General features: G+C 44.0%; 2 protein-coding genes across 4 annotated transcripts; both read left to right on the top strand.

Annotated features, from left to right (window-relative positions):
* Positions 1-443: 443 nt before the first annotated feature.
* Positions 444-3,226, top strand: LOC6548473 (neurotrimin). Its single transcript, XM_001975156.3, has 5 exons — positions 444-793; positions 1,638-2,117; positions 2,185-2,694; positions 2,776-2,910; positions 2,969-3,226. Exons 1-5 carry the CDS (start codon positions 616-618, stop codon positions 3,163-3,165), a joined length of 1,500 nt encoding a protein of 499 aa, XP_001975192.1. The 5' UTR covers positions 444-615; the 3' UTR covers positions 3,166-3,226.
* Positions 3,227-3,948: 722 nt separating this feature from the next.
* On the top strand, positions 3,949-14,922 carry LOC6548244 (protein turtle homolog A). Of its 3 annotated transcripts, none has more exons than XM_026979964.1 (7): positions 3,949-4,033; positions 7,133-7,283; positions 11,913-12,134; positions 12,201-12,523; positions 12,622-13,179; positions 13,245-13,449; positions 13,512-14,922. In XM_026979964.1, the coding sequence occupies exons 2-7, from the start codon at positions 7,220-7,222 to the stop codon at positions 13,643-13,645; spliced, it is 1,506 nt and encodes a 501-aa protein (XP_026835765.1). In that variant the 5' UTR covers positions 3,949-4,033; positions 7,133-7,219; the 3' UTR covers positions 13,646-14,922. The 3 variants fall into 3 exon arrangements, with proteins under 3 accessions (XP_026835765.1, XP_026835766.1, XP_001975193.1); XM_026979965.1 differs by having other exon boundaries at positions 3,950-4,241; XM_001975157.3 differs by having other exon boundaries at positions 3,955-4,033; positions 7,154-7,283.
* Positions 14,923-14,933: the final 11 nt, after the last annotated feature.

Raw genomic sequence — 14,933 nt, 5'->3', positions numbered from 1 at the left:
TGCGTGGCCCATGCAAATGTTCTTGCAGCGACATCGGTGTGGGTGCATCCCACACACATCTCCCGTCAATGCACTGCAACAAATTTGATCAATAAGCTTCAGTTTCAGTGAAATCTTTGGCATAGCCAACATAGCAAAGCCTGCTATTATACATTATTAAGTAAGATCGAGATCGGAAAAGTAAACCATATATTGTGCAATGGTATGGGATTTCTAGTAGTGCATAGAGTTTTCTCGCTGTGTACCGATGTGGGAGAAATCCCCTTGGCGGCGACCAATCAACCGGCATCGGCATGCCTTATACACAAGTGCTGGGTGCTGTCCAGCGGCAGCGGCTTCTTCATCGTCGCCCCGGACTCGGGCATCTTCCATTGTCCGTCCGCCGCTCGGGGCTCCACTGTACATGTGCGCGTGTGGTGGTGCAGTATGTGCGACTCAGGGGACGCCAACTGTGGCTTCAGCTCAGCTCAAAGCGATCAGTTCAAAGTTGACTTCGTCGCGGACCAGATCGGACCGTTCTAATTCCGACACGCGACCGTGAATTATAGAATTACCAAATCACAGTGTAATTTCATTTAAGAAACAGAAATAGCATAGAAGCTAAGTGAGAACAAAATGACACCCCATATGTGCTCGGCTTTGGGGCTTTTCTTGGGGGGCCTGCTCCTTGGCCAAGTGCAAGCCGAACTGGATTTTAACAACGATCTCGAAAACAGCCAGAAGTTCAAGAGCATACCCACCACAGTGAAAACCTATGAGAACGACACAGTGCAGCTTCCGTGCACCTTAAACAGTAAGTGATTCACTAAACGTGGTACTAATCGTAGTGCATATTGTGGGTTTCTGGCGATTAGCCCCGCTTTTGGGGCCTTGAAGCGGCACCCAGCAGCAATTGGCCATAACAATGAGATTTAATTCGATTGAAGAAATGAACTCACAATGCCGCAAATGGAGGTATTATCCGACAATAATAGTGCTCTGCTGGAGAAAGTCCAGAAGCGGATTCTATTAATTGAACGCTTAACACACTTAGCGGCGCATTCAAGTCGCTGTGGAAGACCCTCCCGAGACATATTGTTAAATGGCCAATTAAAGGATTATTGACAGAAGCAATTGCATTTTCAAAGGGTTACAAGATTACACAAACCTACACAAATTGCTGTGTGCGGGAAACCCCATAAATAGACCAGTTAACTTCTTGTGGAAATCCACCCCATGCAGAAATGCTTAACTTAACCTTTAAGTTTTAAGGATCATTTTGAAGTAGCCATAATTAATCTGCAAATTTCACTAGAACTCCTGTGTTGAAATTTGAATAAGCAAAAAACTTAAATACAGTGGATACTTGTTATTCAATATTGACGACCTGTGCAATCAGTTTGGGCTTCGGGCGGAAGCTTTTGTTTACTGTATGAATTTTTATTTATCTGAGCAGTAAGATAACCGCGATAACTTTAGGATAAGAGATACAATTCTGCTGAATTCAGATTGTTTGTCCTGTTCCCTTGAGTGAGTATTTTTAAGATACAAAAAGAACTTCTAGAAAGCCCCACAAAAAGTAAAATAAATTCCCTTTAGAATGCGCACAGAAATAATATTAGGTAAATTAATCCAAATATGTAAAACAACTTTCCCAGCTCCCTTTCGCTACGTCCGCTGGCATCGGGACGACGTGGCGCTGGTGGACTCCAGACACCCGGAGCTCCCGCCGCCGGATCGCATAATGCTCTGGCCGAATGGCAGCCTGCAGGTGGCCAACGTGCAGTCCAGTGACACCGGCGACTACTACTGCGAAATGAACTCGGACACGGGTCATGTGGTCCAGCAGCACGCCATCGAAGTGCAATTGGCGCCTCAGGTGTTGATTGAACCATCGGATCTCACGGAGCAGCGCATTGGAGCCACCTTCGAGGTGGTGTGCGAGGCCCAGGGAGTTCCGCAGCCGGTCATCACATGGCGCTTGAACGGCAATGTCTTGCAGCCACAGAGCAACACGGGAAACCGGCAAAGTCTCATCCTGGAGATCAAGTCGAGGAACCAGGCGGGCCTCATAGAATGCGTGGCCAGCAATGGAGTGGGTGAGCCAGCCGCGGCCAATGTGTACCTTCATGTGCTATGTGAGTAGTTAACTGTGAAGCCAACTACTCAATTGAATTTTACTTAATGGCCTTCCCGAATCGACAGTTTCGCCCGATGTGAGCATACCTCAGTCGGTGGTGTACACCAAACTGGGCTCCCGTGCCCATCTGGAGTGCATTGTGGAGGCGGCGCCGGCGGCCACGGTCAAGTGGTTCCACCATGGACTGCCGGTGGCACTGGGAGCCCACTCCACCACCCACGAGTCGGAGCTGCAGACGAACCGGTCGGTGGATCATTACGTGAACGCCGTGCGTCACATGCTGGTGGTGAAGAGCGTGAGGAACGCGGATATGGGGCAGTACGAGTGCCGTGCCAGCAATCAGATATCCGTGAAAAGCGGAAGTGTGGAGCTGACCGGGCGCCCGATGCCCTGCCTCTTCAAGATCAACCCGGGCACGCAGAGCTCCACGTCGCATGTCCTCGTTTGGCAGACCGAGAGCCTGCTGCCCATCATGGAGTTCAAGCTCAAGTTCCGACAGATTCCTTCCAAGAATGTCACCCGCCAAGCGAAAAACAACTGGACGGAACTCACGATCCCGGCGCAGGCCACAAATGGTATGGATAGCTATTTGATATTCAACATACACAAGTCATTATCCTACAAATATCTATTTATGCTCAAAACGGCTTATCTAGGACTTATCTATATAACCACATATACTTTACACGGCCTCCAACCCGCTAGTCTCTACGAAGTATCAGTGCTGGCCAGAAACAGCTTTGGTTGGAGCGACAATAGCAAGGTAGTGCGTTTTGCCACAGGTGGGGAAGGTGAGTCAATGCAAATGATATATGGATCCCTTGATTAGATTACCTCTTACTCACCCAGTTGAACTACCCAACTACTCGACTGAATCGGAGCTTCAGGATGACTTGACCGAAGAGGACTTCCACAACGAAATCACCCAGAGATCAGAGGTTCTATCGGCCAGCATGATGTTCAACTCGGGCTCAGTTAATGGGTGCGGAATCAGTGCCCTTATATATTCCTTATATCTTATAAATCTATTACGATTAATAAGTTAGGACTAATTTTAAAGTATACCCACTTCTACTCTAATGCTAATAAAAATATTCAAAAAATTCGTGTTGAATGATGCTTTAGCTCATTATGAATCGCAATGAGAATTTGTGACTATTCACTTCTGGTGAACAAAATGTTAAGATAAGTTTCCTGGGCAGTCTACCAAAGCAACCAGATAATGCTTACTTGTGATTGTGACTATATTTATTTATGACTGCAACAATATATGACGGAATATAATGAATATATCAGGAAGGAATAAATAAAAGTGTACTGAAAATACAAAACAAGCTCATGAGCTATTTTCAAACTTACTGTGATACTATATTTATTTATAGGAACAGGAAGGAATTAATAAAAGTGTACTGAAAATACATTAATAGAAATATAATCATAACAAGCTTATGAGCAATTTTCAAACTTACGAACCTATTAAGGTTAAAATGCAAATTGGCGGCCCCTGTGCGTATGTGTTATATGTATACATGAGAACTTGGTACTTTAAGAAGGAAGTATTTTGCATGGGTGAACCCATGAGCCCCAGCAAACCACGTAAAGGGCACTCTTTGGTATAGGGCTTCCTCTTTGAACTTCAATTGGCAGTGACACTGAGGCAAACGCATCTTTAGGCCCCAAGACTCCCTCTCTCTTACCCTCTCTCTCTCTCCGTCTCTCTGGCTCGCTCTCGCTCTCTACACAAACTCTCTCCGCAAATGGACTGTTATCCAAAGGCCCCAATGCATCGGAGAGCTGTTCCGCTTGCCAATTGTTTCAAAGTGCTTTTAGTCTCCACAGCACGCGCTCGACTTTTAGTTCTCGTTTGAACAGCTTCGCGTTCGGTTCTCCACGCAGCCCCAGCGCAGAAAAAAGGTCTCCATCCACAGCTCCAACCAAACCAAAACCTATTGTCTAGCGCCTAGTGCCCCGCAAAACCCTAGGCTTAAGGCCAATTACCGACAGCTGTAAACGTTTGCATGCGACCTGGCTAAAACGTGTACAAATCGGCGGGCGGGCGAAAGCGTTGCCAACGCGCGAGTGCTTTAAACGTAATTCGTACAAAATCTGGAAAAGCAAAAGGGTAAAGAGGAAGAAACCACTTTTGTACCGCTTCGGCCGAATTTCAACTCATCTCGCGTCGGTATCTGGGGACCAGAAACCAGTTTTCCTCCTCTAGGCTCTCCGGGCAAAATAAATACGAAACAAAACAACAATCTCGAACGCAGCGCACCGCATCCATTCTGTAACTTTGGCCCTGAGATCGTCTTCGGGCCAAAACGACAGGCGATGATTCATGAAAATGGTCTACGAAATGGCCAAAATGGCCAGCAGATGTGCTCCATATCTTCACTTTTATCCTGCTCCTTGGGCTCCCCATTTGGCAGAGATTCAAATTCAAATTCAAATTCGGTTTCAGTTGCAATTCTTCGCTGTCTCGCTCTTTCTTCGCTGGCAGATTCTTCGTTGCACATTCTATAAATATGTAGAAATATGTAAAATAGCTGCCGTTGTGCCGGCAACAGAAATACGCCAAACAACAGAATAAATGGCAAAGGAAAATGGTCAAATGAAAGCGAAAATGCAGGAGGAAAGCGTTGGGGAGCAGCCAGTAAAAGGGAAGCGGCGGGGGGAGGGCATATTAGGTACCAGCTGCTGGGAGCGGAAAGAAAATGGGAATTGCTTACAAAAACGCTGAATGGAAAACTAATTTTCTATACGTATTTACACTAAGAGTAGGCAAAAAAAAACGGGAAGAAACAACAGAAAACTTTTCAGTTCCAATTGGGATGCCCAAAAAGCATTCTACGGATGGAAGACAGCTGCATCTGTGCCTCCCCCCACACACACAAGTGCAGCGGGTGTGTGCGCCTGTGTGTTAACTTTGAGCCCAATGTAAATAAACAAAGCGCCAAAGACAAAAACAACAACAATCAAGGCATTGATTTAAAGAGAAACCAAGTTAAAGAACTCACAAAAAACGGGGAAAAAATTGGACGCAGCAAGCCGAAGCTTAAATGCCCTGAAAGTGGTAGTCTACATAGTTTCAATTTTTTATAAAGAACTGAGTTAAGACTCTACTGCCAAAGGAATGCAGTATTCGATTGAATACAATGTTGCAATTACCACAAAATTAACAATGTATAAGTAAATTCTTCAAGTTTTTTAATAACAGGAATTATATTTACATGGTTCATTAACAGATCAAAATCGCGTTAACGATTTTTCAGCTCAGAAGTTTTCTATGCAGCAGGTGTGCCATTTTAAATACACCATTAAAGAGTATCGAGTAGAACAAGCCTAGTTGCACGCCCTCCCCCCTGTGATTTTTATAATTGATAAACAGACTGGAGGGGCGTAAAGTCCGTTTAGAGGTAGTTAAGGGGCCTTTCGTCGCCGCATGGAGGTGCCAGCGAGCGTTTATCTGTATCTGAGGTGTCGTCTACTCAGGTGACAACCCATAAAATACTGGCTGGGAAAACTCAGCAGCACAAGTGAGTGCGGAAATTCTCACTCATCAGGGAGCTTTTGTTCAGTGGAAAAGAAGCCGGGAAAAAGGGAAATATTTACAAACAGCAGCAGATGGCAGGAAGATGCGTTGAGTTTTCCAAGCAAAAAAATGTTACTTACGTTGCTTAAAAAAGATTTCTGACACACAAATTGTGATTTTTAATACAAACATTTCAGATTCAGTTACTATTTACCTAGATGTGTGAAAACTTTGTGTCAATCTTATGCTCAGAAGAGAATCAATAAGTCGACTGTTTGCCGAGCAAATCTTGCAAAATGCTCAAATTTTTGCGCAAATGCATCAGCGATGGATTATGATCATCGGGCATTGCAAAATTGTTTGTTTTATGAGTCGAGCATATAAACAACTAAGTGCACATATGTGCATATGCAGATTGTTTGTTTGTATGGGTGCGCTATGCCCGCCATTTGCAAAACAGCTTTTATATCAACAGCCCGAATTTTGTGTATTTTTTGGTTTTTGTATCGACTTTTCGCATTTGCACATTAATTTATTTATATGCATAAACATTTGCATGCTGTTCGACTTGGCACACCCTGACCCAACGGAACCCCCAAAGCCCCCACTTCGACCCACTTTACTGGCCAGCTGGCATTGAGTCAGCCCCAAAAGAGAAAAATACAGTCGAGCTTCCTTGAGCCTAGCAAATTAAAGTGGCGAAAATGCACGAGTTTCTAGTAATAAAAGCTATCATAAACGAGAAATTAAATTCTACAAAATATTTCTCAAAAGCTATTTATAGAAAAACGCCTTACAATGCTGTTGATGTTTTTAATTTAAAAAATGTTGTAACAAATATGTAAAGAATTTGTTAATTTCATTTTTCACCGTGCAACATTGAAGATTAGATCAAATTAAAGTTTCAAAATAACCTTTTTAATAGGCAATACATTCTGAAACCAACTTACAGCGTGAACATGCAAGAAAATGCATGTTTTTCCAAAGAATTCGCACTGTACTTCGAGAGAGGTACGCTGTTGTGAGCTGCAAATTAGTAGCTAAACTAGCAAATGGCCATTTTTCGCGTAGAGATCATAATATCTTCAAGATACAACTTATCGACGGAGAGCAAATTGCTACCAGATACAACTGGCGGCTTGCATAACATAATGCGGCCAAGCGAGTGAGCAATGTTTACAGATTGGTCCAATATTTTCTTTACCTGCCATATGTTTTTTTACATTTTTTTGTTTTTTTTTTTTGCAAATAATTCGTTTGTAGTTGGCGCTTTTCCATGCATTTTGTCCAAGGCAATTAGAAATTTCCGGTCCGCGGCGCAACTCGCATACAAAGTGCACGAAATAAACGATAAGCGAAATTACAAAATCATAAAGCCAAAAGTAAATTGTAAAAGTATTTCGGCGGTTTTTGCGGCTCCCAATCGGGAGTAACATAATGGTTTAGCAAATTAATTAAGTACCAACCAACCATATTAATTGCAGCTAACGACCTACCTCCGACAGCTCCGAACCAAATTCCAATCAATAAAACGAACTAAACAAAATCAAACCAGGCAAACACGAATCACCATGATCAAAGCGAAAGATTCGACGAGGCTGCTGCTCATTAGTCTGCTAATTGGACAACTGTACGGTAAGTCAAGGACCCAATCTAATGGCCTATAAAACAAAGAACTAATTCAAAGCAACACGATTCGACTTGATTGCCACCAAAGTGTTTTAATCGAAAGGGGAAACTCCGTGAAAAAGTCGGAGTCGAAAGTTGGAGAGAGTTGTAATGGATGTGTAATATTTTTACGACTACTTGTAGTGATAAGGAGATTCGAAAGTGAAGAGCAGCAAAGTCTTCTAGTTGTACATAAAACTGCTGTTTCAAAACTGGGTTATTGGGTTGATACCATTCAATATTTCCGATTATATTACAAAAGTAATAATATATGAAATATCATCCTGCTGTAGAGTGAACTGTAGTAGTCCATTGAAAACTGAAAGAGTTCTCCACGTTTCAATGAGTTTACGTAATTGCCAGTTATTATGAATTACAGTATTTCAGAAATAAGTATGAGCCATCCAGATACGAGCTCTCACGTCCAAATATGTATGTACGCCCTATCGTATAGCAGTCGTACTCCCCGGAAAGCCCCAGATACGCTCGGTTATAGCTTTCAGGTATATAGGTGTGAGCCACGTGCGTATGGCCTTAAATTGAAGCCACACTGTGGCAGTGGAAAAAAAAACGCATATCTTATCGTCCGGGAGAGCGGCAAACACTTACCTCTGCTCTGGAAATTAAGTTTGCTGATAACGCTCCGCATTCCAATTCTCGTACATACCTCGGCACCTCGGCTGGGAAAGATGGAGTGGGATCCCCACAACTTTCCTCCATGTCTGCAAAAAAGAAAAAATACAAACGACTATCGCCCAGCGAGTTGGATAAATATTTGCAAGAATGCCATTTTAATGAGGAATATTTGCTCGTAAACTTCTCCTATGAGTCGTGAAAACGCCCCCAAGCTCCAGATGTAATCCGATGTCCCAGGGCAGATTCCACCACACACAGATATCTGCATACGTGTTTCGATATTTGCTCTTTAATTAAAAATGAAATTCGGCCAATTTTAGCCATGGGAAAATGCGTATGACCGAAAATACCATTAAAAAACAAACTAAAAGCCACATGCCGCGGGGAATTTGGAACTTTGCCTTCTCGTATATCAAAATTCTAGGTGCTGCGAAATACTCTAGCTAGCTTGTTTGGCCTACAAACACAACTTGCCCAAGTAAATTTGTACAATATTTCATAATACACCCATCCAGCAAAGTAAAATATTTGTTTGTCTGCATGAACATAAATTTAGTTCACCCTTCAGTTATTGCAGAACTGAAGTTGATAAAGACCTGTTCCTAATGGAAGTTCAGTTTATTTATCTAGAAAACATCGGCGAGTCAAGGTCTCCCCTTTTCAATATAATCAAACAGTGTTCCTGGAATTGGCGATTAAGTGTTTGGTTTTGCATACCCATGCAATATGCATATGTACGTGCTTGGCTTTTGTAACGAAATGAAAATGTAACGAAACCGAAAATGATCGAATTACGCATTCGCAGGCATCAGAAACATTCGTTTTCCAAAAATAAAGATCGCATAATAAATCAATGATTGGATCAATAAAAATGCTCCACATGGGTGTGGATCAAGAGACCCCACCCAAAAGTTCCTAAAAGCGGGAAGCCAATTTGCCATTTCAATTGATTTCATTCCATTTTCCATTTATTATGTGTTTTTCGTTATCGTCTGTTTTATTATGCTTTTTGTGTCCCTATGGAAATTTAAATTTTATATGTAGATATGTGCCAACAGTGGAACTTGCCGAAATTGCAATAAACTCCCAAATATGGCCATGTTTTATATACTGATACTGATGCTGAGTTTTTATAAGCTTAAAACCATGAACAAATTGTGTGTATAAATCGCTTAACTTTTTAATGCCGATAAAAATTAAAATATATACTAAAATAAGGGAAATGCAGGATAAAAGCTTCCCGTTAATTTTAATTTAATTTTTAATTTAATTTAAAATTTTATCAAAAGCGTGGGCGTGACAGTTTTGGGCGGTAGAGAGGACGTTGCAAAAAGTTTTTGGCAGATCGATAAAAGTTCACCACAGTAATACAAAAATGAAAAAATATCACATTTTTCAAAAGAAAACGAATTTTCCACTAGGGAGTTCTTTCTTGCGGATTCAAATCGCATGCAAAATATTCTCAGAATTTGAGTATAATTTTTATAAGACAAAATTGGCATGAGCATGAACATCTATCAAGATTCCCCTGTCCAGCATCTGAATCTCACCCAGTTCTGCGAACTTTTACGACCCCCATCACAATCTGACGGCTCCATCGACTTAAGACATGACATGCCGATTCAAGAATGTTTTCCCCCTTTTCTGACGACTCGGCAGAATCTGGGCGATGTTTCCTTTTCGGGATTTGGAAAATTTGGCATCATTTATTTATACACATTTCATTGAGTCAGCAGACGAGGATGTCGATGTGGGCCGCTGTAGATTTGTTTACTTATTGACCTCATAACTTGTCCACGTCTGTTTGCGATGCACTGGCCATATGCGAGACATCTAAATCGGAAATCTTGAACTGAATCTTCAGCTATCTTCGAGTTATCAACGGAGATCTTGAACTGAATCTCAATGGGAGTTATCAGTGGTCGGTCGACTCTACAGACCTACCAACCTTCCTGATATGAGTGGAAAATATATCATATATCAGTGACTGGCGCCTGGTCCCACGAACTTACTAAATATGCAAAATATTTACGCGGAATCTGGGGCAAAGTAATGAAAAAATATTATTGCATACCCAAGGGAATGCAGCTGTGAGTCTCAGTCTCAAATCCTTCAAACCGCTTAAAGTGTTATTTTGTCATAACGAAAAGTATTATTGGTGTCACGATAAAAAGCAAAAACAAAGCCCAATAGTTTGGACAAGTACAAAAATAAAGCAATGACAATACTCACAGTTTTTAAAGCTAACTGGCTATTTTCCCTAGAACTTTAAACATGACTTCATCCGCCGGGGAATGCAGAGTCATCAAAGTTGCGACAAATTCTCCAGGACGTCCCAGTGCCAATGCAGGCCATAAATGGCGGTTGTGTATAACATTGAACTCGAGTTTAGAGACGGAGAAGGAGTGGCAGGACGAGTGGGGAGAGTCTGGAAGTGAAGCTGGCGCCGCGACATCCTGTCGCCATTGTTCCACTTAAAACGATTGCACTGGCAGCCGGAGGAGGGCGGCGTGTGGGGTCTGGGCACATCAACGTCCATACGGATGAACTTAAGCCGAGTGGTTGTTGATGTTGTTGCCGGGGAGCAGTTTTTTATAAGCCACCCCGCGCCACACCAACACCATCATCGATCCAAGGACAATGCTCGCCCAGGGGGTTGGATGACGCACTTGGGCACCCGAGCTCCAAGCTCCCAGCTCCCAGCTTCTCGACTGACTTTTGGCTCTGACCTAGTTGCTGGCAAACAATTGCGTGGAGTCCGCTCTCGGGAAGCCCCTGTTTCCATGTGTCCATGTTTCCATGCACCCATAACCTTGACACGAGCCGAGGATTGCAGTTGTCAGCAGTGGCCAGGCCATCCAAACCAGCTGCTCTGGCTGGCCAAGAGTACGTTGTCTTGTTGTGTTTTTCCTACCATCAAAGTGGCCCAGACCATAAATGGGCCGTCTGACTGCGGATGTAAGGAGAGGCCATTGGATAAGATAACTGGCTCCGTCTTTGGATCGAGCGTGCCTACCTTAAAGAGCTTTTATCGACCATTGATAGCGAGTTTGAGCCACTTGCGTAATTCCGACAATATCCATCATAACCTTATGGGATGGCCATGATGAAGTTGGCCATGAGTCACGAGTCATTCGAATATTGGTTGTTAGATGACTTGTGAGTGACGTGCCGCATATGGCAAGCAAATTGTTATGGCTAATACATACCAACTTGCGGTTGCACAGCAATTACTCATTCAATTTGCATAAATTCATACCTTTGGTTTTGGAAGACTCACTATGCAAATAGGCAGAGTCATGAAGATTTCCAAAAAGTCTCTTTGACTGATCCTGACTTTATGGCCTGCGCTAATTTACCTAGAACTTAAGACATATCTCTCATATCTAGCATGTTGTTTACCAGTGAATTAACTACTCAGCCTTAGCTACTCGGAAATGGTCTTATGAGATGAGTAAAAAGTTATGTAGTGCAGATGGTATACTTTTAGGAGTTCTTTAATACAGTTTCCCAAATCGATACCTGCTGTGACTAATGGCACACATTTCAAGCAATCTATATAAGTATCTGCAAATACACACTATCGAATCTCCCCTACTTCCTGGTGAAAACTCATTTCCGTTGCAGAACTTCACTCTCATAAACGAGTTCTTTGTACTGCGACCCTTTCGATTGGAAGCAGGAGTTGCTGTGGATGTTGTGTGATTTTTATCAGTTCCAATTAAGTCTGGAACCACTCAGGGATCCAGTCTGATGACTCATTGGTGCACCTTGCCTATACCCACCAGAATGACGCAATGATCTAAACAACACACGCTTCGTAAATCTCTTCAATATCATAAAATGCCTACGGAAACTGACTAAACATTGGGTTATTAAATAGTTGGTTTGGGTTGTTGTTTCCAGGTGGAAACCATTTTAAGACATCAAATAAGTACAGTGCCTGTTCTGACTTTTCAGTGAGCTGTGCAGGATCGCCCATCGACACGGATGCCAAGGATACAAATTATCAGGACGACGAATATGAGTACGGCGACGATGGACTCGATGATGAAATTATCGATGCGACGAAAGAGCAAGCTGAGGAACAAGCGCCGCCGTATTTCGAGGTTATGGACCTGAGGATCGAGGCCAAGCCGGGCGAGGATGTGGTCCTCAACTGCGACGCACGGAACTTCCAGCGTAAGCTATGCCCCACCGATGCCCTGTTTAAACCGAGCTAATAACCCCAACACCCAATCCGTACAGTTAGCAACGCGGTGGTGTGGTACAGAAACCAGATAATCATAGCCAATGGCCAGAATGCCATTGGACAGCGGGTGCAGTGCATGATGAACAACTCGATACTCCTGAGGAACGTGACGCCGGAGGACTCGGACGACTACTATTGCGAAATCCTGCCCCAGAGGGTTCGACAGCACACGGCACTGCGGGTGGGCGCCCGGCTGTCGATCCTCTGCGATGATCGCGATATCACGGATCGATCGCAGACGTTCAGGCAGGGCGACCACCACAAGCTCGAGTGTCGAACCTATCTGCCCGGCAATGCCACCATCAAGTGGTCCTTTAATGTATGTTTTCCTAACCGTACACCCACACCCGCACAATCACTCAGTTCCAATCGCTGGCATCCGCCGTCCATTTTCCCACCCGTACGTTCGTCTTTCAGGATCTGAACGGACAGCCCGCCTCCGTGGACAATCAGAACGGCGTGATCATCCTGGACAATGTGGATGAGAAGAACGCCGGCGACTACCAGTGCCTGGCCGACGATGGCAGTCGCCATCCTCCCCACGGCACCGTGCACATCGATGTCCAGTACAGCCCCATCGTGTCCACCCATCGGCACCACGTGAACACCGAGAAGGGCGCCACCGCCGAGCTGTACTGCAACTATCGAGCGAAGCCCATTGGCAGGAGCTACTTCATCAAGGACGGCAAGACCCTGCAGCTCTCCGACAAGTACTCGCTCAAGGACTCGGTGCACAACGGCCACAATCGCACCACCCTGCTCGTCAGGGAGGTGACCGATGGCGATCTGGGCGAGTACCTGTGCCAGGTGGAGAACGCCATTGGCTCCAACGAGGTGAAGGTGCACGTCAGCTACAATCCGGAGACCCCACAGTTCGAGGACATGACCACCGCAGGCAACAAGGTCATTCTGCACTGGCTGGTCAGGAGTCACCAGCCCCTTTCCGAGGCCATGCTGGACTACCAGCTAACTGGGGTGAGTTGCTCTGAAAATGAGTATGATTGGACTGTCCCAACCGGATCGAATCTTTCCAATTTCAGTCCTACACTTGGAGCACTGTGCTAGTGCTGGAGACACATCGCCACAACAACACCGACAACATCTGGAGGATCACCCACCAACTGGAGCTGAGTCGTGGAGTGTGGCATGCGCGTGTCAAGACGAAGAACACACAGGGATGGTCCCACTTTTCGAACGACTACGTCTTCGAGGTCCCCGACGGCTTCGAGGTCGAGCCAGAAGAAGGTGAGCACGGAGCACCACTGCTAGGTTCCTCACATCCATTGCTTATCATGTCCATTTGACAGAGGTGGAACTGCCCCCGGAAGAGATCGTGCGGGCTGGAATCATGCCCATGAGCAAAGGAGCTGCGTCATCGATGCAGCGGCTGAATGTGGCAGTGATCCTGCTGGGAGCGCTCCTGCTGCGAGTCCGCCTCTAAGGGCTGCCCCCATCCAGGCCGAGATGTGTACATACTTATTTCCGGACTACTCAGCTATCGAGGCATTGAGTACGATAGCGACAACGCACATAAGAACCGAAACTAAAGTATTCTAATTATACAAAATGCTAATGCGCGACCGCTGGCTTGGGTCAATGTTAATGTTATGCTATAGAACACGCTGGAGCGATCACCACTCGCCACTGAAACATTTGTGCCAAGCAAGGAAATAGCTGGAGGAAGGGCGAGGACTACAGTTAATTTAGACTAAAGTTTAGTTAAAGTTAAAGCTACAGAAGCGACTAGGGCGGAGCAACTGCGACGATCGGTTTAACCGAGAAAGCAAACTTTTTGATTAACCTTAGCTATAATATTTATTTGTTTTTCTGTCTGCATGTGCATGCTGGCACTTTTGAGGAGCAGCCCGAACCGATGGAAAACTGGAAAGTTGGAAAATTGGAAAATTTGAAAATTGGGATATGGCAGTACCATACAATCCGCCAAAATCGGTTTAAGTTCTAGTGACTTTTGAGGACATATTTTTGTACACCCAACCGTACTTACAAACATTAGGGTAACTGAAAGGTAACTGAGGGGAGCCAGGGGGCACCTATCGAATGGCACGCTAATTATTTAATAAACTAGACCAAAGCTTAGACATACATATGTGTACCTACCACACACCATACATATGAAACTTATTTTTACGAAACTACGCCACATCAACACTCAAAGGAACAGAACGATTCAAAATATACAAATCAAAAGCAAGAACGCATATGTACCTATGCCTAGGGATACTGATAAGTCGAAGGGAGCCATATACATATAGGTAAAATATACACTGCGTACTGTGTACTGTTGATAATCGGGTTTGGCTTTACCATTGTCCTGGATTCTGCTACCATACCTGAGGAATATCGCCATAACGCTGACCATGTACACTGTGCGTATGCGTAATCAAGTTGTGAGTGCGCGAATATATTTTATATGTGTTTTATTTAAGAATCATAACATTAGAGCTGATCAATAAACGTGCCAATCGAGGCAATCAATCGAAACTGATTGCTCGCTAAATCAAATCAAAACGCCACAAAGTAAAGTTCCATAAGCAAAGTTTTGACGAGGACCTGATTTCAAATGCCGACCTTGAAGCATATACACATATACAGAATCATATATATTATAATATACTTAAAGCCAGTGTCTTACATGAATATTGTAATTTTCGTTGAGTCCGCGATAAGTAAGCAAATAAAGTAAATTTTCTGAAGGCAGTGAGCGATCG

Source organism: Drosophila erecta, unplaced genomic scaffold (assembly GCF_003286155.1).
Source record: "Drosophila erecta strain 14021-0224.00,06,07 unplaced genomic scaffold, DereRS2 tig00000092-arrow-pilon, whole genome shotgun sequence".
Lineage (NCBI taxonomy): Eukaryota > Metazoa > Arthropoda > Insecta > Diptera > Drosophilidae > Drosophila > Drosophila erecta.
The sequence above is the reverse complement of the archived record's forward strand: the minus strand, read 5'-3'. Positions and strand labels throughout refer to the sequence as shown.